Consider the following 22245-nt stretch of genomic DNA (forward strand, 5'->3'; position numbering starts at 1 on the left):
TTGTCTTCCCCAGCTGGCACAAGACCAGCAGAAAAGCCTTAATGCCAGCAAAATCTTCCCACCAGGTGCCCTGGCTAATTTGACAGACATCCCACTGTGCACCCACGCCGAAACCAGAACAAATTGACATTAACTGCTGTACCAGGTGTGTGTCGGGGGCAGCTCATTGGGCAGCACATCCCCTTGCAGTCAGTCTCCCTCTATGTGTCCCCAGCTGCTTCCCTACACCCTTCCTGTTCCTCCCTGTCCCTCGAGGTCACAGACCCATTTGTGCCAATTCAGCCCTCTGCACGGCTGTGTCATAAATTAAGCTGTGAAATGGTCAAGATTTTAAAGAAAATATTAAAATCATAGGAGAAACGCAAAATGGAAAGGAGAGTTCTTCAGAACCCAGCTGAGCTCACACATCTGGCTCACAGCTCACGCAAACAGCTGGACTGGCATGTAGAATCATAGAATCACAGGATGGCTTGGGTTGGAAAAGACCTCAAAGCCCATCCAGTCCCACGCCCTGCCCTGGGCAGGGACACCTCCCACTGGATCAGGGGCTCCCAGCCCCATCCAGCCTGGCCTTGAACCCCTCCAGGGATGGGGCAGCCACCACTGCTCTGGGCAACATGGGCCAGGGTTTCTTCCTGATGTCTAATCTAAATTTTCCCCTTCCAAATTAAAGCTATTCCCCCTCATCCTACCATTATCCTGAAGGATGCCCATAGCTGGCGTGGGCAAGTGACAACATCTCAAACTGATTCTACCAGCAGGGAAGTATCAGGGAATCACAGCCGATGCCTGCACTTAGAAGTCAGAATTATGCCTTTTTCCACATGAAATATTTAACTTCGGCTTTTTTTCTTAAGAAAGCTTTCATTTCCAAAAGGCATTTTTTTTCAGTAGAAATGATCTAATTTAAAGAATAACAGCTTAACAAACACGATACATTAATGCAGTCAAATAAATAATTCAGCTATGCATCAACTAAGGGTTTGCTTAGGTTTTCAGTTGTGTTTCCAGCAGGTTTTCAGTTGTGTTTCCAGCCATGGCAGCTCTCCCAGCATTTCCCCTTCTGTTCAGCTGAATATGGGACATTTCTCTCGGCTGCTGGTTTAGCAACAGACAGCAACAGGTCCTTTACTGGCTCTACTCTATCTAAACACCAAAACAGCTGCCAGCCAAAACAGAGCTGCCTTCAGCCCCACACAACTCCCAGCTTTCTCATCATCCTCTTGATGGGACTTTTCCATTTCAGCATTAAAAAGAGAGAAAGCAGGATGCCAGGACAGGGAAGAGGGAGAAAAAGAGGTGGAGGAAGCAATTCCTAGATGAAAGCGCAACTCCAGAGGTTGGGGGGGTTGACTTTGCTCACCACAGTTAAACTCCTGGGCGGTCAAGGTGACGATGGAGCGTCCGTGCAGCTCCTGGGGAGCCTCGCAGGTGGCGGCTGTCTGGATGCTGCCCTGCTCAGCGTATTTCTTCAGCAGCTCCGCCAGCCACATCAAGTCGCAGTCGCAGAGCAAGGCGTTGGAGTCCAGCCGCCTGCAAGACCAAGGAAACGGTTGGACTTGATGTCATCTCAAAGCTTTTTTCCAACCTAGGCATTCTATGACTGTATGTATGAAAAGGCAGTTCATTTCCCAACCTCTGACTGCTGTTATTCCCTGTTAAAGTGAAGCAAAGCACTTTACCTGCTTGCAGAAATCACCGAGGGTTGCACTGAGAAACACATTTTTGTTTTGCAGTTTAAGATCGTGGCAGAACACCAAAATTCTTTAGTTTTTGCTTTTTTTCCCCCCAAAACACATCACAGAACTTATTTCCAGAGGTCATAAAAACCAAACAAAGCAAAGCTCTGGGGGGTTTAAGCAAGAAAAAAAGCAAGCTAAAAAGAGAGCCAGGGAATAACACACCAGAACATTCCTGCATGGGATGAGAATTGGGCACCTCAGAACGCCTCTGAGTATTTTCAGTTTCTAGGAAAAAAGCCTTTTCTTTAACTACTGTGGTTTTGTCTTCCTTGTTAGGACACTGATCTGAAGACATGATCACGGTCACCTCTGTGACCTGGGCTCCACATATTTTTGTAGAATGTTTTATGGGTTCAAAGCGTTGTGAGAACTTTCCAGGAACGTTCATTACTGAGCTGCAAGGGGGTTATGGATAGATCATAAAATAGAAACCAGTGTGAAGAAACTACTAACTGGTTAAATCAGCTCTCAGGTCCAATCAAAACTGTTTTATAAACTTAGCAGTGGCCTTAGAAGTGCAACAAGAAGAAGTTTTGCAAAGCAGGCACATTTTTCCTCAGGTCCTGGCCGTCTGATCAAAGATAAACAATTGCTCTTTGCAAGCAATGTTTCTTACTTACAGCCGTTTGAGGGATTCCAGTTGAGAGAATGTCCCTGGATGAATCCTGGAAATCTTGTTGTTGTGCAAGAATCTGCAAGGGGAGAACCCATGCCAAAACATTATTCAGTATTTGCACTGTGCAGATGACAACATCCTAGGTCAAAACTCCTTTTAAATACAAAGGTTGCTCATCAAAATGGAGCTCAGCTTTTAAATCAACGGTGTTTGTTTCCATGAGCTATAGGGATTTCATTCATTTGTGAGGGCAACGCAATGCACCAAAGCAAAGCCCGGGCGTGGACTGGAAATGGTGACTCAAGACGTGATGTTTAAGCTGGAACTTCCGAGTTAATCTGCTTCATGCTCTGCAAAGGGAGGAGAAAGGGCACAAAATCCCTACAGGCTGGACCCACCCTATGTTTTCTGTGCCTGGGTCAGCTCCAGTTTAGAAGGGACCTTTTCTTTCCACCCCCTGCAGAAGATACGGCAGTTTTACAAGGATTGGCATTGTAAGGCTCCAGCAGAAGGTACCAGACAACACATGCTCTAGACTCAGGGTAGTTCTTAACCCCAATCCATGAGCAAATACAGTTCAGACAACAACAGCCTAAGCTGGGCTGAACAAAGCCAAGGCAAATTCTCACTTCCAGAGTCTCAGCAGACCGATAAGACACCCCAGTTCTTAAAAAAAAACTTGATTGCACTAAAATGCATCAGTGGGGACCAAGATGGGATCATGAGTTCTCCATTCCCATAATGAAAGTTGAAATTTAGTTATATTGGTTACATCTAAAACTCATAAAAGGCAATTGACAAAAGACAGGGACCAATTTCAGCAGACAATGGAACAGGAAAGGAATACTAAAGCTGTACAGCTTGTAAAGGGCTGCACACACACATGCACATGTGAGTTCAGCCTAGCTGGGGGCTGACAAAGCCTCCTCTAAAATTTAGATCCAGAATTTTTGTTGGATCAGATACAGAGATTGAGATCAGCCCTGGCGCACCCATCCAGGTCTGAATTTTCCTGCGGGTGTTTGAATCCCATTATTTTAATTTGCTGGCATATACGGGCATGAGACACGTTTCCATGCAGCATAGAAGGGACTGTTGGTTTCACCATGGAGTGGGAACCACCATATGAACTTTTGTCCTAGTGGGTACCTCACCACTAGAAGCAATCCCAGGGAGCAGGAGACACAGGAATTTGTTTCTCACTGCTTTTGAGAAGGAAGTGTGTTTTGCTTCTCAGATTTTTTTCTGACTTTATCCCTTTCACACCCCCTTTTTCTTGTATTCACTGCCCAAAAGTGACTAATGCTGACCTTGCGGCTGGAGTAAAATTTCAGTATTTTAACATGGTTTGGCCAACTGTAGATTTACCTCGACTTGGGTGGAAATGTGAACATAAAACAACATGGGAAATTCCCTTCATATTCCCAGCATCCCTTCTACTTGGCAAGTTAAATCTCCATCTTTTTGCATTTCCCTCTGTTTTAGACATCACACTTCGCTTCATGCTGCTGGAATTGTTATGCAAAGTGAAGCTTCTTCCCCCTTCTCCTCACCCTCTTGTATACAAGAAAGGTCTCGTCCTTACTTACAGCCTTTCAAGTTTAGGCAGGTCACTAAAAGTCTCTGGCTCCAGACTTTCCAGGTTGTTGAAATGCAGGTAGCTGTCACACAGAAAATCACAAAGGGCAGGTTTACAGCTTGCAGTTTAAAGGACAGAAGAACTTTTCAGATCAGTCCACCAACCCCCAACAATTTCTCATCACACGTCTTGGGGCAGATGTGGAGGAGGCAGCAACCACTTTAGTGTCTCCACTTTCCATGTGCAAATAATAGAATCACAGAATAGTTTGAGTATTCCAACCAAATAGTTGGTATTCCAGCCTGTATGTATCTGTGATTCCAACAAGGGGCTCCCAGCACGTGCATCCACCCAGCAAGAGCAGAAACGTCTTGACACGGCCCCCATAGGGCTGTTTTCTTTCTGCGGAGGGAAAGCACAGCCTCTCAAGTCAGAGATGGTGCAGTTTGCTGGAACACTTGGATCTAAATGGCACGTTGATGTGAGCAGCACGGTTCTTCCTAATAGAGGTTCAGGTTTTTAGCTCCACTGAAATGTCTGGTTTGACCTGCTATCCCAGGGGCCTGGGAGACCTTCTGTGCTGCCCCAGGTCACCCCTTTCCACCAGCAAAGCAGTCCCCCACGATACCCGAGCCCCCCTCTTCCCATTAGCTGTGCCCTCCGCTGGCGTTCCTGACCTTCAGATGCATTTCTGGATGGTTTCAAAGCTGCCAAAACTCTCCCCCTCTATTTTACACAGGCATAAATTTCACAGCAGACACTGATTAAGCACGGATCTACAAATACTCCTTCTGCTATTGTAGCCTGACTGGGTTGAGAAATAATTGCCTAAGTGGCCACATGGCTGTTTGATTTGTAATGGAAGGATTCATGATAAATGGTTCACTATCAGAGCACAAACCAAGAGATGATGAGTCAGGTTCTGCAGTGGAGGGCAATAGTGGGGAGAGGAAAATGTGCATGCTTTAATCAGCCTCAGAGGTCTGCTGTCATCACTTTGGACCTTGAGGAACGCATCTGACGCTGCCCATCAATCGGGTTCTACTTTTTCTTGAAAAGCTGGCTTCTGGGGTACAGGGAAACAGGGTAGGATTTGAGCAAAGCTAATTCATTTGGAATCCTGCCTGCCTGAGATTGAAAACAGCTGGCCCTTTCAGAGGGTTGTTTGTTGGTTTTGTGGCTTTGTTGGGTGGTTTTGTTTTTTTTTTTTTTTCTTTTATTCGTGACATCAAGCCTGGAACATTCATTGTTAAAATATCACTGTGGCCAGCACCGTCTCCTCTCAAAGCACAGCTGAACCGGTGTCTGCTTCCTATGTTCTCTCCCAGGCATCCTTGCTGAGCCGAACGATGGAAAAACATATTGCACACAGGTTGGGAGCACACCGATTAAGCTTGCTTGAAACATCCTATTGTACTCTGTCCACTTCTGCTGTCAGCCTGGAGAACAAGCTGGATCCTATCCCTTTCACAGCAAAATCCTTAGTTACTTTCCAGCCCTATAAACGCTGTCACTGTGGACAATCCATGAATTAGAACAGTTTCACCTTTGGTCCCTGTTCTCCAGTGATGCAAATAATTCCTATACTTGGATATATAAATATGTATATGTATATACACATGGATGTATAAATATCCATGTTTGCACTCTCTCCACATGCACACGTGTATTTACACACATGCACATAATAGATCACAACTCCTGACATGAAAAATCCAATCCCAGTTTAGCAAGACAATCTAGGAGAGTCTTCTCATCTCACCTTGAGCATGGAGCACTAGGAGCTGAAAAACAAAGGTTCTTTGATTCAATAAACTGCATAGACGTGACAAACACAACAGGACAGCAAACAAGGACTGCTGAAGTGTCCCTGTGATGGGGTCCAGCTGCCAGGAAAACACAGGAGATTCCCTTTCTCTCAGAGGGCCACAGGGCTTGGAAGGAAGTTCATAACTTCATCTGTGTGGAACCATTAGCTCCCCCCTCGTTGTGATTTCCAGCGTGCCAGCACCACGACCCTGGTAGCTCCTGCAGATACCACACTTCCAGACTCTGAGCTTGCGCTTCACCCATTCATTTTCAGCAAAGGGTTGGATAAGACAGAAGCTTGACTTGCACCCTCAATTCAAGCCAAGGGTCAGATCCTACTTTCTGTTCCAGGAGTGGCAGCAGATATAAACAGAGCAGGCCAGCTGCCTTCTGCTTCAAGCCATCCTACAGACCCCCATCTCCTCCCATCATAAGCTCCTTGGACATAGTGAGAACCAGGAGCACAGCTGGGTTCTATATATGCTCCAGAGGTTTAGGATCGGGAGCAAACACATGGAATGTTAGTAGGAAGAGACCTCAGAGTTAAGTAACCAAAATCAGTACTGGGACCAGATGTTTCCAAGTGAAGCCAGTATAGTCTTGCGAAGTTGGATGATAAAAGAGCAGAAGCCTCATCCTACTCCTTGCTAAGTGTCTGGTACCCTCATTAGTGGGAACACTGCCTTTGGGTTAGAGGAGCCAACAGATCAGCTCTTACGCACATCACATTCAGCAACAAAGAAGGCTCGTTTGTACTCACAGCTGTTCCAGAGACCGGAGTCCATTGAAGGCATTTTGCTGGATGCTCTGGATTTCATTTTTATAAAGGTAGCTTTCAAAAAGAGAGAAAGAAAAAAAGCATTAAGATAACTGAGCAGCAGATGCACTTTAAAAAGACATGGGAAACTTTAAAAAGACATGGGAAACAGCTATGAACCTCAACACAAATCAGAGCTTTCTGACTAGATTCTAGGGCAACATTTTATAGCTGGAGCATTAGCATCCAGAAATTCTGACCACAGAAAATGTACTCTTCACCAACAAATGTTAGAAGTGGGCTGTTAAATTTCAAAGCGGTTAAGAAATACTGAGCTACCAACTCACAGGTATTTCAGGTTCTCCAGATCTTCGAAGGATCTTCTCACAATTTGTTTTATCTGATTGTTGTTCAGCAGCCTGTTCAAATCAAAAAAGAAAATGACAACTGGTGAATTCAGCATGCGTGAGAATTGTGGCATTCGTGTTCCTGGATGCCCATTAAGAAAATCCTGAATTTGTGTTTCGGAGAGCCTAAGATTTAAAGGGGTTAGCAGATCAGAGTTTAGATACTCACAACAGCTAAGTCAATGAGAAGGTTTCTCACCCAGAGATGCCAAGTGCTGCCAATATACACAAGTTCAAAGACTTCTCTTTACCTTTTGCCACAGTGGTTTTCACCCCAAAGTTACAATTTTGGCCAGGAAAGGGATGAGGGGAGGGGAAACAGGCAGAAAAGAGTGGAGGGGAAGGACAAATTAAATCACTGCTGCCACTCTGGTACAACTGCAGTGGTTTTTGAAGGTGCAGGGCTGTGCAGAGCCAGTTTTTAAGAGCAGATAGTTTAAAATGTCAGTTCACAGTGGAGTTATAGGAGTTATAAAAGGGTAATCATAGAATAATGAAATGGTTTGGATCAAAAGGGCCCCTCAAAGCCCATCCAGTCCCACTCCCCTTCCACAGGCAGGGACACCTCCCACTGGATCAGGGGCTCCAAGCCCCATCCAACCTGGCCTTGAACACCTCCAGGGATGGGGCAGCCACCACTGCTCTGGGCAACCTGGGCCAGGGCCTCCCCACCCTCACAGCAAAACATTTCTGCCTAAGATCTCCTCCCAATCTCCCCTCTTTCAGCTTAAAAGTTCTCCCCAGAGCCTTCTCTTCTCCAGGCTGAACAACCCTAACTCTCCCAGCCTGTCCTCATACGGGAGATGCTCCAACCCTTGGATCATCTCCGTGGTCTCCTCTGGACTCACTCCAACAGCTCCATGTCCTTCCAGGGAGGAGGACTCGAGAACTGAGTGCAGGTCTAACGAGAGTAGAGGGGCAGAATCCCCTCCCTCACCCTGCTGCTCACACTTCTGATGCACACGTGTTGTTCTAATCCCTTTGTATACCAATACATGCAAATGAAAGATAAATAAATGCTGATCTGACTCCAAAGCTTATTCAGAGACAGCCTCTTTCGATCTAGAAAGCCTTGTGCCAGATTTTAAATCCAAACCTGGGGACAATGTCTCATTGGCAGGCAGTCTCTGGCTTGTGTGTGTGGTTGCCATGGTTGTGCATGGAAATGATGGTCAGTGCCAACGACCAGAAACAGCTCAACCTTGTAATAACCACGCTGAGCGCAACGGTGGTAACCACGCAGCTGAATGCTGCAAAATCCTCCTCTGCAACCACTGCCAAGCCCAACGCCGAGAAAATGAAATAAATCACTTGTAAATACCTCTTCGACATACGATGTTTAACTCTTCATCGGGGCTGCCTAAGCGCACTCCAGCGGGTCTTTGGCCGGGGTATCCCACCAATGCTCACCTTCAGCCAACCTCACTGCGTGGAGTTCATAGCCCAATAGCTCAGAGCAAGGATTTTATCAGCTACATTTATTTATAAAAGTCCTAAATGGAGAGGAAAGCTACGATCTTACACTGCAAAGATTTGTTTTTCTAGTTTGTTTTTCCCTCTGCAAGCAGCCAGACCTTACAATGTTAGGTCAAATTCAACACACGCATTGGATGTGCATTTTTCTATTTTGCAGGTTGCTTTTTGTGATAGCTACACACTTCAGAAACAATCAGCCACCAGAGAGAGGACAGTGCAGCACTTCCCCAGCCGCAAAGCTCAATCTTCTGCCCTCCTTTGCTGGATAAAATAGGGTAAACAGAGCATCATCCAGCCTCTGGCTCTAGAAGCAAAGGGCCCTTCCTGGGAAGAACAGTTTGTGCAGGTAAGGATGGAGAGCAAAGATAAGGAGGCAGGAAGAAATGGAAGAAAATGTGCAGGAAAATATGAAGATAAAATCAAATGCCTCAGGGATGCAGAGATAAAAGGTGCCAGAGACACACGCATGTCATGGCAGCTTCACAAATCAGTGTCAGGCCCCTGACCTGCACCAGCTTTCCACCACCCTATTCTCAGGCAGAGGGTCCAAAAAGCATATAAGAAACTCAAGTGCAAAGAAACCTCTGGAAGTCAGAACAGAAAGAGAAAAATCTCAGCATTCTTGGTTAGACTGCTGATGAGCCGCACTGCTGCCATGGGTGTGGGTGCCTCTGCCAAACTGCACATCTCCAGGATTGTGGACAAGCAGCCTCAAAAGGTTAAGGCAGAAAGTTCTTGGAAAGTCTCTGCACAGCTGGAAGCAATGGCTCAATGCACACGGCTGAGGTTAAACAACCCGATTTCACCCATAAGCATGCAAAAATGATGTCAAGTCCTTGGAACATGCTATTGTGCTTTGACAGCCAGATATCCTGAGTGGAAATACAGCCCCTGAACACCAACCCAAAGGTTTATTTGGTGACTGAACACCCAAGGACTGGAAATAACTGCTTGAGAGCAGCACGGGAGAGGTTTTTCGTCTATTTACCCACAGGAGAAAGACAACACAGGCACCAATCGTGCATGCTTCCTTCCCTGCCCTCCATCAGCGCACTTTCATCTTCAGCCAGAGAAGGATGAAGGCAGCTCGTTCTCTGCTATCTGATCCTTGGCCACACTTCTGCGGACGCTAGAGGGGCTGATAGGTGGGTGCCAGTTCTGGCGTCATTCCCATGGATGCGAGCACCTGTCCCCTGCCACGCAACTGGCATCGGCCACTCATTCCACAGGGGACACGAGACAACCTGGAGACAGGGTGACACCAACAGCCAGGGCAGCCCCGTGAACCACGATGGTCTGGGCTCCTTCACTGACCCTTTACCTTTAATGCAGTGAGGTCAGATAGGGACTGAAATCCAAGGCCAATTTCAAATGTAACATGTTGTCTGACTGTATTTTGATGCTATTTAAAAGCATTAACCTAGCCTGCTTTGTGGTCTTGGCTATTTAGGACAGTTCCAGGGGATGTAATCAGTGATCGAAGCCAAATGAGACAAATCCTGGAAGTTCAGCTGGCATGCAGTATGCAGGCCTCTTATCTCATCGTCTGATACTTAAGAACTTGTTCATTGCCCAATTAAAGGTTAAAAGGCGTATGGGAGAAGCCATCTCCATTTCCTGTCTCAGGATTCCCCATTGTAATAGAAGGATACAGCCTGGAAAAAACTCAAAAGTGAGATAATTTATCAAGTCCATCATAGTCCACTTATTCCAACACGCTGCTTTCAGAGAAACCCATAGACAAGACGGCACATCTGGCTCCTATAAAGACTTTAGATGGCTTGTGCACAGCTGTCTGCTCGACTCCTGGGCAATTCACCCAGGCAGAGAAGTGTGCAAAATCCTGGCATGACCTGGATATTGATCCCAACCACAATCAGCAGCAAAACACCCAAATTCCTGCTAAAGTTAAAGAGGATTGAATGCTAAGATCTACTGCTAACAAGATCTGTTGGAACTATTCTCTGGCAGACAGAAGCTGGGAAGATCATTATCAATGCATGTCTTAAGTACACCCTGTAGCAAGACAAGCTAAATTCAAGCTAACACAAGTGTGTTTCCTGGAGCTTATCAAAGGCAGCAAAATGATGTGGCATTCCCCTTTGTGCCAGCTTGTGATTTGGGTTCCAAATGAGTAGGTGGACTCCATCATTCCAGTTTTATCCTCGAAGAATTCTTCTGGGAGGTTTGAGATATACAAGCACTGTGAGATCTGGCCCAGATTCACTAACAGAACATTTCACATCCAGTTTCCTTTAGGTTTTATGCCCTGACCGCCCCCTCCCTTCTCCTTCCCCACCCTCTCTCTGGGTTGCCAAGCAAAGCTTAAGTTGCATTAAATGAGTCGTTTTCTGTTTTGAAGAACATATTAAATGATGTGACAGTACAGAATTCAGACTCAAAATGTGTACACTTTCCTCTTGTTGTTTGACAAACCACATGCTACAGTGGTTTTGTGACATAACAGCTATTTTCTTTCCTCCCACCATTAACAGAAATCATCACATAGTGTATTGAAAGAGGGAGAAAAGGCGAGTTTAGTGTTCAGTCATGCATTCTCCCTTGTTTACAGAAAGATGTGGAATAGCCGTTTCCCACATTTGAGGGAGGAACTTCTATTCTGAGATCCTAGCAGGCTCTGACATCTCCTTGCTTGCAGGAACGTGTTCCCTCAAGAGCTACTAGAAGATTCAAATCACAGCCTTCACATCTATTACTCTCGTTCACCCTGAAGCCTTTCACAAACATCATCTAAAGGAGAGCTGCAGAGCTCACCAGAAGTACTTTTTGTTCTCACCTAAGCACAAAGAGAAACATGATGTGAGAAACCACATTGTCAGGGCAAAGGGACAGATAGATCACACCACGATGTGGTCTTCACATTTGGCTGTGATGGTCTTGGTTTGAAAATATAGCAATCAACTAGCTGGGCCAACACAGCAGGGTGCTGACCTTCTGTGGGAACACATAAGCTCATGGTGATGCAGGGATGTCGTCACCCATCCCCACCCAAAGATGACCTAAAGGAGGAAAGACTGGAAAGCGATGAGATGCTACCCTTCACCACGGGCTGGCAATGTTTGGAAGAACATGCTCTCTTCCACAGTCCTCCACCTGCTGTGAGCTAATGTTGGGTGAAGAGATGCGGCTGGTGTTGGCAAAGTCAAGCAAAACAGCTGTTGAGGAGCTATGGGTATTTTGTGGATGGCATACAAGAGATTTGTCCTCCTCCTTTTCCCTGCTCCTCTTTTTTTTTTTTTTTTTTTAACCAAAGGGACATTAAGAGTTTGAAAATGCACAAAGGAGATCTTCACACCAAAATCTGGAGTGGAACTGAGAAGAAGCAATAGGAAGAGATGAGGAAACCTGACAACTTCCAGTACCTGAAGGGGGTCTACAAGAAAGATGGGCAGGGACGTTTCACAAGGGCAAGTAGTGATAGGAAGAGGGGGAATGGCTTTAAATTGGAAGGGAGGAGATTTAGATTAGACATTAAGAAGAAATTTTTCACAATGAGGGTGGGTTTGAACTGCTGAAAAGCCCCACTGGAGATTCACAGCAGGCTCCTCTTCTGTCAGTCTCACACCCACCTCCCCACATGCAAAGGCTACAAAGGTTTCCTCATCAGGGTGGTTAACAAGCTGTCAAACTTGACATATGCCAGCCCTCCTGCCCAAAAGGAGATGCAGAACAGAAACCTCACCAGAATCTGCTGTCCTTCCTCTGCCAGGCCAACCATTGTAGGAAAAGGCTCTTTTAAAAGCATTTATTTGCTCAAGGAACACTTATTTAAGTCCCACAGCAGAAAGCTGCAACCACATGCACATGGAACCTGAGCTGCTCTGTCCTCCAGACCTCTAGTTTCAAATATTTTGGCCAAACTTTTCCAGCAAGTCTCTCAGGGATTTTAGAGCATTTTTCTCTTTAACACTTGAAGACCTACATGAATCCTCAGGCAAAACTTCACCATCTAAGAAATGTCAGCAAATTCTTCACCTTTTGTCAGTTTTGATGTGGGAATTGGAAAAACCAAAGTTCCTGGAGAAAGATTTGCTTTAGGAATGAGAGGTTTGATGTTCTCTCACTCAGTTATCAAGCTCCTCATCTGTGGGAGTTAACCACTGCAAGTGTGAGAATAATTGACTTTTCCAGCTTGCTGGCCAAACTTGGAAATAAAACCAAGCATATGAAGTACTATCTAAATGGAAAGGTTTCGTTTACAAAAGCAGTTGATTTTCAGAATTCGAATACCAAAAATGCAGGATATTGTTAGAATAGTGTTTCACCTAGCCTAGTATTCCAGCTCCGATGGTGGCCACAGGATGGGTTTTAGGGGAAGCAGCATCACAAACCACGCACAACTTGGCTGTAATAACTGTAAGATCAAGGCACTCTTTAAACCTTTACAGGGGATAGTACTAAGAGAAGTACCAAATGGCTAGTCACACTGCAGGAACGGCGAGTAGAACTTACAGCGTGTTGAGGTTCTTGAGTCTCCTGAAGGCTCCGGGTTGTATCTCCTTGATGTGGTTGAAACGTAAATCTCTGAAAGCAGAAAATACAATCAGTGCGCTCATGATATAAACAAGCCATTAGCAATCAGCATCATCCATGGGAGACTTGGAGGAGAGCTGCTAGGAAAGGCTACTGTACCAGACCTACAGAGAGTGGAGACAGAGAAGAGTGGGGATGGTGGCTGGGGTCTACTGCTGTATGCAAAGTCAGCCAGTAGCTTTTTTAATTTCATAAATACCTGAAGACTGAAAGGGCTCGAGTGATTTCCATGAACGCTGGACACCATCTGCTACTCAACACCCAAGTCCACATGCAGTTACACTTGCATCTCCTACTGATCTGTACAGGAATGTACGTTATCATGGGGACCCATTTCTTAGCTCCTTAGCGAAATTATCTTTGCCCTAAAATGGTTAAATCAGATCAAATAACCTCATATAATAAACATTCTGCTCTGCAGTGCTCCAAGACTCAGAACAGCTTATCGCTGCCTGCATTTCAAATTTGTGCCAACTTCAATTAGAATTAGTGGAGTCCAGGGGATTCTGGCAAATTTCAGGGGTTGTCCAAGTCACTGCATTGACTTGGAGCCTTGAAACGCGGGGGTTTGATTGCTAATGAGGTAATAAAATAAGAGCTAAGTGGTTTAACCTGGTTAACAACGTAGAAATGCTTCTATAGGGAATGTGCATTGATTTGGCACCTTCCATGGTCCGGTGTATTATAACAAATCACAAAAGACTGACACGTGGGTTTGCTGCTAGTTTCTATCAAAACCACAAGAAGAGAATTGGTTTTTTTTCTCCTACACTGATCTATCACATTTAGAGAATATGCAGCTATTTCTGGGTTTAAGGCAGCCTTTTAAGGATATTTGTTTAAGAGGGAAAAACAAAAAGCCATGCTGAATTGCAGGGACACCACCCACTGGATCAGGCTGCTCCAAGCCCCATCCAGCCTGACCTTGAACCCCTCCAGGGGTGGGGCAGCCATGGCTTTGCTGGACAATGAATGTCCTCACACAGCAAAGAAAGACACAGAAGAATCTGCATCTACCTCTTTACCAATGCATTAATAACCTCAATATTTTGGGTAATCCACAGAGCTATTTCTCCAGCTCCTGCCTTAGCCTGAAGCTTAGCTGGGGATGAATGCCATGTAGGTCTGCACTGGGACATTCCTGGCTTGCATGTATTTGATTGAGAACATTCCCTACAAACTTTGTCCCCTCTTAAATAAATCCACTTGTTTCTCTCTATTCCCAGGGCACTCACGCTGGAAACTCAATATTTCTTTTCACAAACAAGTGTGCTTTTCACAGGGACCCATCAGGCGGCTGCTCCAGTTCCAGCTGCTGTGTGTACTGGCAGCTGGGCTCCCTCACTCCCACCTGCCACTTTCCACCTTGGAATCTGCAAAACGAGAGGGGAAACCAAACAAAACTGTGATTTAACTCTCCCCCCATGTTTTCAAGGCCAACAGTCTGGGATTACAAGCTACTTTTCCACAAGGGACAAAGGGACAGATGGTGATGAAGTATCCTAGATCCTTTTCTACCTTCCCATACAGAGCACCTGGAGGCTTGGAACAGCAGCTGTTCTGCATCACGCAACACCGATCCCTCTGGACAACGCCAACTTGACTGGCTCAGCAGAAAATTTCACCAAAGCCTCATGCCAAAGCACCATAACAGAAAACAGAAAACCGGGCTGGAATATGTGCATAACCTAGGATCTGTTTTTGAAACGACTCACCTTTGCTGACTTCAAAACTCTTAACCCCATTGCAAAGGCTTAGCAGGAACAGATGGGAAACAGGTATTCATGGAATGACACTTGAATCTTTGTGATCCTCTCAGAACAATCATTCCTGAAAGCACCGTCTTAAATCATAGAATCACACAATCACAGAATGGTTTGGATTGGAAGGGACCTTAAAGATCACCTGGTTCTAACTCCCTGCCATCTAACACCTCCGGTAAAAGTGTTAACAGTGATTAGCATATAAAGCAATCGATGGCTTTTATCATTTAAACTGTTTAGGCTTTTACAGAATAATGTATTACTGTGTTAACTAAGCAGATAATTAGCTACAAGAGGTATTTCATTGCAGTTCCCTGGAAATTACTGGATCTCTTTCACTGAAGCATCTTCTGTGTTAAAAACATTGCACGCTGAAACGATGCTGGCAGTTCTGGACCATTTCACCCAGAACTGGTTGAGTATGTGGCAGCCACTGACTCATTATCACCAAAGACACAGGGAGTAAAAGTGGTTTTGCAAACAGAGATAAGAAATTGAGTTTCATTTCAGTGTTTCCTAGGGAAAGGAAGGTATGACAGACATCCTACACCAAATTTAAAGTCAATTTTCCCATATATAAGGAAAAGCCAGAAGATTTATCAGAAAGATGATTGTTTCTCTTACTTATCTGCAGAGCATCGGAGTCAGCTCCGCAGGTTCCTCCATCCTGCCAAGCAGCCAGAGTCCTGGCAAGAAGGGAGAACAGCCTTGCTGAGATGGAAATGAAGTCTTCCAGACTCACTGTCATCAGCTCCCCAACTCAGGAATGTCCCTCTCACACACAAGTCTCCAAATGGCTTTAATAAATGACAGCCTTCATCTCAGAATCCCTACGTGGACAGCCAAGTGTTGCCATCTCTGCGAGACAGATGCGGAGACCGCAGGGAGGCTCGGCGCTGGGGGATTTTCCAAGTTCTGGCTATTTTGGGGTGTATCAGCTTAAGACATCAAGATCTGACTGTTTAAAGAATGAAGAGGAAGAAAAATATGCTCAGCATGGAGATAGTGGTAAACGAGATTGTATGATCACTGAAAGGTGAGCAGAAGCAGAGAGCCTCGTGCTGCAGTCAGGGTGTTTTTCTCTGCTGCACTGTCACGCTGCTTGCATTTTCAAGTTTTAGGGATGGACACACTAGATTTTAATTAAGAAATTACCATGGGCATTCATGAAACTAGCTTTTTAACATTGCAGTACCTGCAAACAGGAGTCAGATTTTCAAAGGGGCTCCTCCAGCAACAGCTGGGGCAAGAACTGTACAGTAACTCAGCAGTCAGCACACAGAGCTGCTTCAATCCCACCTTCTCTGTGCACCTAGGCTGAGGTCAACGTGGGACTCCACAGCCTGGGCCCAGAAGCAGGGCAGGAGGCTCTGCTGGTGCTTTATCCCTGGTGGAATCGTTTCATCAGCTGCCACACAGCATCCCTTTTGCTCTTGCCAGTAAAAGCAGGAGCAAGGAGTTATCTCCAAAACACAGCTTTAGCCCTGGACTCATGTTCGAGTAGGGAGATCACACAAAAACTGCTGAACTCATCAATCTTAGATTGTTAGAAGTATTATGTACTAGCAGTGGGTACGGAAATTAGGATCTGAACCTAACCAAATCAGCTAAGCTGCCACTGGGGCACTCACGTCAGCGAGGAGCAGGACTTTCTTAACCTAATACATATTTTTCCTTTGTATCATCTATTCAAGATACTGCCCACATCTAATGAAGACAACTTGCCCTCCTCCTGAAGTGTGTTCTGACCCTAAACTGGAGGGAGTAAACCAAAATTGCTGAGCATGAAGACATATTTATCTTTTCCATACAGTCCAAGAAGCAGCAGCACCATTCCATCTTACATGAACTCTTGGGGCGTTCTTTAACATCAAGTCTTGTGTAGCGTAGGTGTCAGCTTTTTTCTTTTCTAACAGCACGACCATTCAGTTTTTACCCAGAATACACACATTCTTTCACCAAAAAGGACTGACTTCTCCATAAAGAGCTCGGGAAAAAAAATCCTGGTATGCCTACAGGGAGCAGGATGTGGTGAGGTCAATGAAAATGCAAACACTCAGGTAGGAACCAGCTGATGAAGCATCATGAAGCTCAGTAAAGGCAGGATTTCTAAACACTTACGGTAGCTGCAATCTCAAAAGTGAGGATGTTTCCATTAAAAGATGCTGGAATGTTTTGAGAAGGAAAATATGTTTTACATACCTTCCCCTCGTCCTTTTCCTTCTGAAAAAAAGTGACTTCTATTAGCAGATCATACAGGACACTTCAGTCACCTCTAAAAGGTTTAATAAAGATTAAATATTACGGTGAAAGAAGTCAGAAAGAGATCACACCTGGCACATCCCGAATGTGTGGGCACGTGTTCAATGCCTGCATGTAAGATTATCACACGCAGAGGAAATGAGTAATCCATTCTTCAAACCAAAGCACACGACAGAGACCACAAAGGGAGCAGCACTTCCAAGATCTCATTTGCTCAGTAAACCTTTCCCTAACAAATATATAATGTTCCTTCTCAACACCACACTCTAAGACAGAGGGAACTACACCCTGACCTACTGCAGCCTTCCCTACTGCAGCGAGCGACCTGTGGGAGGGAGAAAGGAACCAAGTGGCCACCAAACACACAGCACAACGATGAAGGGAAACAAAACTTGTCAAGCTGGCCGTGCTTACCCTGCCCAATTAGCAACCAGGTCTGTGAACAACTGGGTCACCTTCAGTTCATGCCAGCGATGCATTCAGATCCCAGCTACTGCGCTGCCTTTGCTGGTGCCCTCAGCTCTGCTTCTCTCGAAGTACTCATTCATTATGTGCGATGCATAATGCAGACAGGAGAACGACCCATGGATAATTGGATTGCAATCCATTAGTTGCCAGCCAGAGGGGAACTTCTTTCCATGGATTTCTTCTACTCTTGCCCACATGTTTCAAAGTTTATTGTTTGAAACGTCACACTGGAGAACAAACGACTTAGAAGGTTAAAGACCTATTGAAATTTTCTGAGTGTATGTTTCACAGCTGTTCCCTTCTTCAGGGTGCTTGGCAAGAACTGCTTGAATCCCAGTGGTAACCAGCAGATCACATCTGGATAATTGTGTTCCAGCTGAACAGACAGCAGCCAAAATACGTTTGCAGTTATACACCATGAATTTTTATAGCTTACTTATCTGTACACGTGTAGCCATTCCTGCCATCCTATTCTCTGCTCAGGATAAAATGAACAGACTTCATTACCAAAGATAAATAGTCTATTGCTAAAACCAGACATTAGGCCAGATCCTCAGCTGCACCCAGCTGGGATTGGGAAGGAAGGAGGGAAATGGTGACCGAAGAGGAGCCAGTAGCAGCTCATCAATCCTGGAACTGGTTCCATGCCAATCCCAGCATCGCTGGGCTGGGAGAAGGCTACGGGCTGCTTTGCATTCCGCCAGCTGGACACAGCCTCGAGGGGGCCATCTGCCAGGGGGCTGGTTGAAGCACAGCATGTGCCGGCTAGAAGACTTCCCCACTCTTCAAGGATTGTTGGAGAGAGGGTGGCACGGAGTGACGGAGGTCAGAAAGTCCTAAACTCCCAACTTCAAAGCAAACTCCATCTGGAAACTGCAGCTGTTCTGCGAGGGAACCAAGCTGGAGCCTGGGATCGGTGCTTGGATCTGCAGTCACAGACTTGGTCCTGTTCATCCCAAAGGGCAAATGTGGGAAATGCCACAATTCCACATTTTCTACTCTGAATAACTCCATGATCAAGACTATTCTTGCTAGAATTCTGGATGTTCGTTCCGACACAATGGTCCTCCCAGGAGAAAGATTAACATACCAGAAAGCTGGAGTAGTCAGGGGTTTGGTTAAAAAGCATTCTTTGATCTTTCACAATTAAAAAAAGTTTAATTATTCAAAGGTTATTTATAACAGATGCAATGGGATGCTGGCTGGCAAGTGCATTTACATGCATTAGATCTTTAAGATAGCCAGAAAGACAGGATTTTAACTTGCCACACACCCTGCAAAAGCAAATGTGACAGTAAACGTCTCAGAAATTAAGTTTTACTAAGCTTAAATATCTCAGTTCAGCCAACAAAACAAACTTTTCCCTCGAACAGATTTGTGTACGTGCAAGGAGAAAGAAGTTGGTTTGCTAAAATCAAACAGTGTAAAGATATTTAAAATATTCTAATATTTCAAGATGCAGAAGAATTAGGGACAAAAAAAGTTTGGTGACAATTTGGAGTCAGACTCTGCAAGTTGCTGTAGAGCACACAACCACAACCCAGACAGCTCAGAACAGTACTGAGCAGCTCCAGATTGTACAAAAACCTCTCCAAGCCTCTCCTGCAGAGAGAGCAAGTCCAGATTCTGATCTGCCCCATGTCAGGGTGACTCCCAAGCAGCCCAGTTGCAACCAGCATTCCCAGCAGCACAGCTCTGGCAGCTGGAGCAAGTGTAGACGTTTTCCTGCTTGCCACTAACACCAGAACCCCTGAGTTTTCCATCCATCAAAGCAGATCTGGATGGCAGCAATGAAATGTCCTGCCCACGTTGTGTTCCTTCAGGTGCCAGCAGAGAAATTGCATTAGCAATATTAGTGAGATGTTTACAGGAGAAATGCTGGTAAAGATGCTCTGCTGAGGCCAAACTCGTTACAGGCACAGGGAAAAGCTTCTCAAACTAGGGATGAAACAAGCTTTAAAGTTTGCAGCGGTTGTAGGAGGATGAGTATAAAGACAAATTCTTGACAAATCTTTCCTACTATTTACAAAAAACACCTTCCAAACCAAGGGATCAGCTTCCCACAAAGGGAAGTACTCTGCCACATGTCACTGTGTCTTAAAGCCACCTTTAAGTTTAGTATTAGTTTGGAATCACAGGGAAGGGCTCTTCTGGATCTACCAGTAAAAGCTGTTTAGAAGACTCCACACACTCCATAACCTTTTCCCCCACCTTTTCTCAGCCAGCAGCTCCCTCTCCTGCAGGTACTTTATGTCTCCAGGAATCAGGTGTTGCCACAAGTGTTGCTTTCCAAACAACCTTTAAGTTCAGTTTGCATGGTTCAGATAGAAACTGGAAAAGCAGCACTTAAACATTAGGGAAGAAATGGTCTTGAAAATTAGAAGAGTGTTTGCTTAGTAGAGACAAAAGCCTCAACTGCTCTATTTCCTCTCTCTTCCCAAAGCCTTTTCAAATGCAAAGTGTGCACCTTTCTGTGAGCTCAGTTTAATATTTGTGACCCTTGGTTCACCAAAACTGGCTTCCAGTAATCGCCCTGACATTATTATGAAGTAATAATTCATTCTTATGAAACTCCTCAATTCCCTTGATTGCCCTGTTAACAATTAACTGTTGTCAAAAGAAGCGGTTTCTGTTTTATGCTTTAAAAGCGTGAAACAGTTTTGTGATGCAGACAACTCCGTAGGAAAAATGGGAGGATAGAAAGCATGCCTTTGGCCTCGACTTTTTCTTTCTTCTTTCTAAAGACCAAGCAGGTAAGAAAGGCAGTAAAATGAAAAGGTTACTCACAGTATGCTTGTCTGGGGTGGGATATCAGGGATGGTTTCCAGCATCAGATGCATGCATCTCACTGTAGTCCTGAAGCACAGACAGCGACTGGGACAGGAGCAGGAGAAACTGGGCAAGAGGAGAAAACACAAAAAGCCTCGAAGAGCTGAGGGTCTGAGCAGCATGGTGTTTGCTGGAGAGCATTTGCCTCAATTCTGAACTGCAGGGAGCTGACAAAAAAAGTTTCCCAGCCCTGAGGTCCAGGAGGAGGGGACTCATCAGCATGTGTTTGCAATTAAACTAAGGCAGTAAGACAGTCCAACCGCCCACCCTCTCTGCCATCATTGGAGATCAGACTGTTCCCACCCCTCTTTAAATGTGGCGCTGAGATATAAACTCTTAATTTTGATTTATTTTTACTGTGTTTCTTGTTTTGAACAGCAAGTTAACTCCTCACCTCCTCCTCAGGCACCCGGCTGAGAGCCAGCAGGATGCACCTTTGTGGCCAAGGACCAAGAACTCACCCTGCGCTTCCAGGGCTGAGGAAGAAAGTAGATGGGCCAGGGTCAAGTTTTTTTATGGCAAAAACTTTACCTTAACGCAGTCTCTGCAAAGTATGGAAAGCATCTTACCTAACAGCCTGTCAAATGTATCCAGCAGGAAGACTTCTAGCATAAAGGCTGCCTCTTATTACAACATCCAGCAAAAATATGTTTGCAAGCATTGACAGGAATGTGGAAGGCTACAGATAAGTGATTTTAAATGGAGATCGCTAACAGAGATAAATAACCTGCAAATAAAGACAAATAAACCCCGATTGCATGCGTTCTGTAAAGCTTCTTATGCAGAGTAAATGCGGATTAGTTTCAAAGACATTTTAGATAGTATAATTTATTTCTACATGGATGTAATTTGGAAAAAAAGTAAGCACCTTGGTGAAAATAAAGGTGACGGATAAGGAGAGAAAGAAACAATGAACCCAACTGAGTTTGAACTGTACAAAATGCAGACCTCTTTCTCCCCTCAGATAATAAAAATGAAACGCAAAAGGGAGGACTTGTTTCAGTTGAATTAATCACCTTTTACTGTTACAAAGCAGCTTAGAGAGAAAATAGCTTGTCTTTAGCTTTTAAGTTATTATTATACAAGATCCTGAATGTGTGGGTTTAGCAGGAGTGTGAGGCATTAACCCTTATTAGAATATAAAAATACTTGATGAGTTCCAGACATGCCACCATTCCACATCGCCTGGAAGACAAAACGAATGCTTCCCATCAACCAGCAAGTCTGCTTCGTGCTGTAAATTAGACTATAATTGATGGGATGAAACTGTACTTAACGAGAGCAACATTTAAATATCCCTGGTTCTCTTTTCCCTTCAGATTCTTTGTTACTTGAACATTTGGAAAGAGTGTTGGGGTTTAGGGTTTCACTTACAAATTTCACATCAAAGAGGGTAAAATCTATATTGTTTTCCAGCAATAAAGAGGGCGTTACACTGCAGGTTTTCCTGCATCAAGTCCTGGGGGACAAGGCTCTTTGTTGGCTCTGACATCCCTTTGAAATCCAAGTTGGCTAACTCCGCGCTCCCCTGCACCTCCAGCCCATGGGTTTGAGCAGAGTGTCCTCTAGTGGCCACCCAACCCCTCCTTACAAAAACGGGTTGAAAAAGAGTAAATTACTTTCTTCAGACTTCAGATAACAACTGGCTGTTGAAAGCAGATTGCTCCCGGTGAATGACAGCTTTTCATTCCAACTTGAGCAGTTAAGTGCACTAGAAATGCATCCTTCATGTGCAGCAGAAAAGACAACACAGGTTACGCCAAAGTCTGCAAGACTTCAGTCGTTCTTCCAGCCTGATTGCTCCCCACACCACCTCATTCCAAAGCACTCCAAACTCTGTTAGGACAGGGTAACACATCTACTGCTCTATAAGGAGGCATTTCTAGGAAAATAAACAAAAATTACCTTTTCAAGAGGAGGAGAAACTTTTTATCAGGGCCTGTAGCAACAGGACAAGGGGGAACGGTTTTAAACTAAAAGAGA

General features: G+C 44.9%; 1 protein-coding gene across 1 annotated transcript in view; it reads right to left on the reverse strand.

Annotated features, from left to right (window-relative positions):
• The window catches only part of LOC138728377 (peroxidasin-like), a 40994-nt gene extending 20547 nt beyond the window's left edge, over positions 1–20447 (reverse strand). Inside the window, exons 1-7 of the mRNA XM_069871683.1 lie at positions 20221–20447; positions 12860–12931; positions 6851–6922; positions 6507–6578; positions 3948–4019; positions 2363–2434; positions 1364–1533 (exon numbers count right to left, since the gene is read on the reverse strand). Coding sequence (XP_069727784.1) covers positions 1364–1533; positions 2363–2434; positions 3948–4019; positions 6507–6578; positions 6851–6922; positions 12860–12931; positions 20221–20384 — 694 coding nt within the window. The 5' untranslated portion in view covers positions 20385–20447. The remainder of the gene's footprint in view (positions 1–1363; positions 1534–2362; positions 2435–3947; positions 4020–6506; positions 6579–6850; positions 6923–12859; positions 12932–20220) is intronic.
• Between the last annotated feature and the right edge of the window lie 1798 nt (positions 20448–22245).

The sequence above is a fragment of the Phaenicophaeus curvirostris genome, chromosome 18, assembly GCF_032191515.1.
Source record: "Phaenicophaeus curvirostris isolate KB17595 chromosome 18, BPBGC_Pcur_1.0, whole genome shotgun sequence".
Lineage (NCBI taxonomy): Eukaryota > Metazoa > Chordata > Aves > Cuculiformes > Cuculidae > Phaenicophaeus > Phaenicophaeus curvirostris.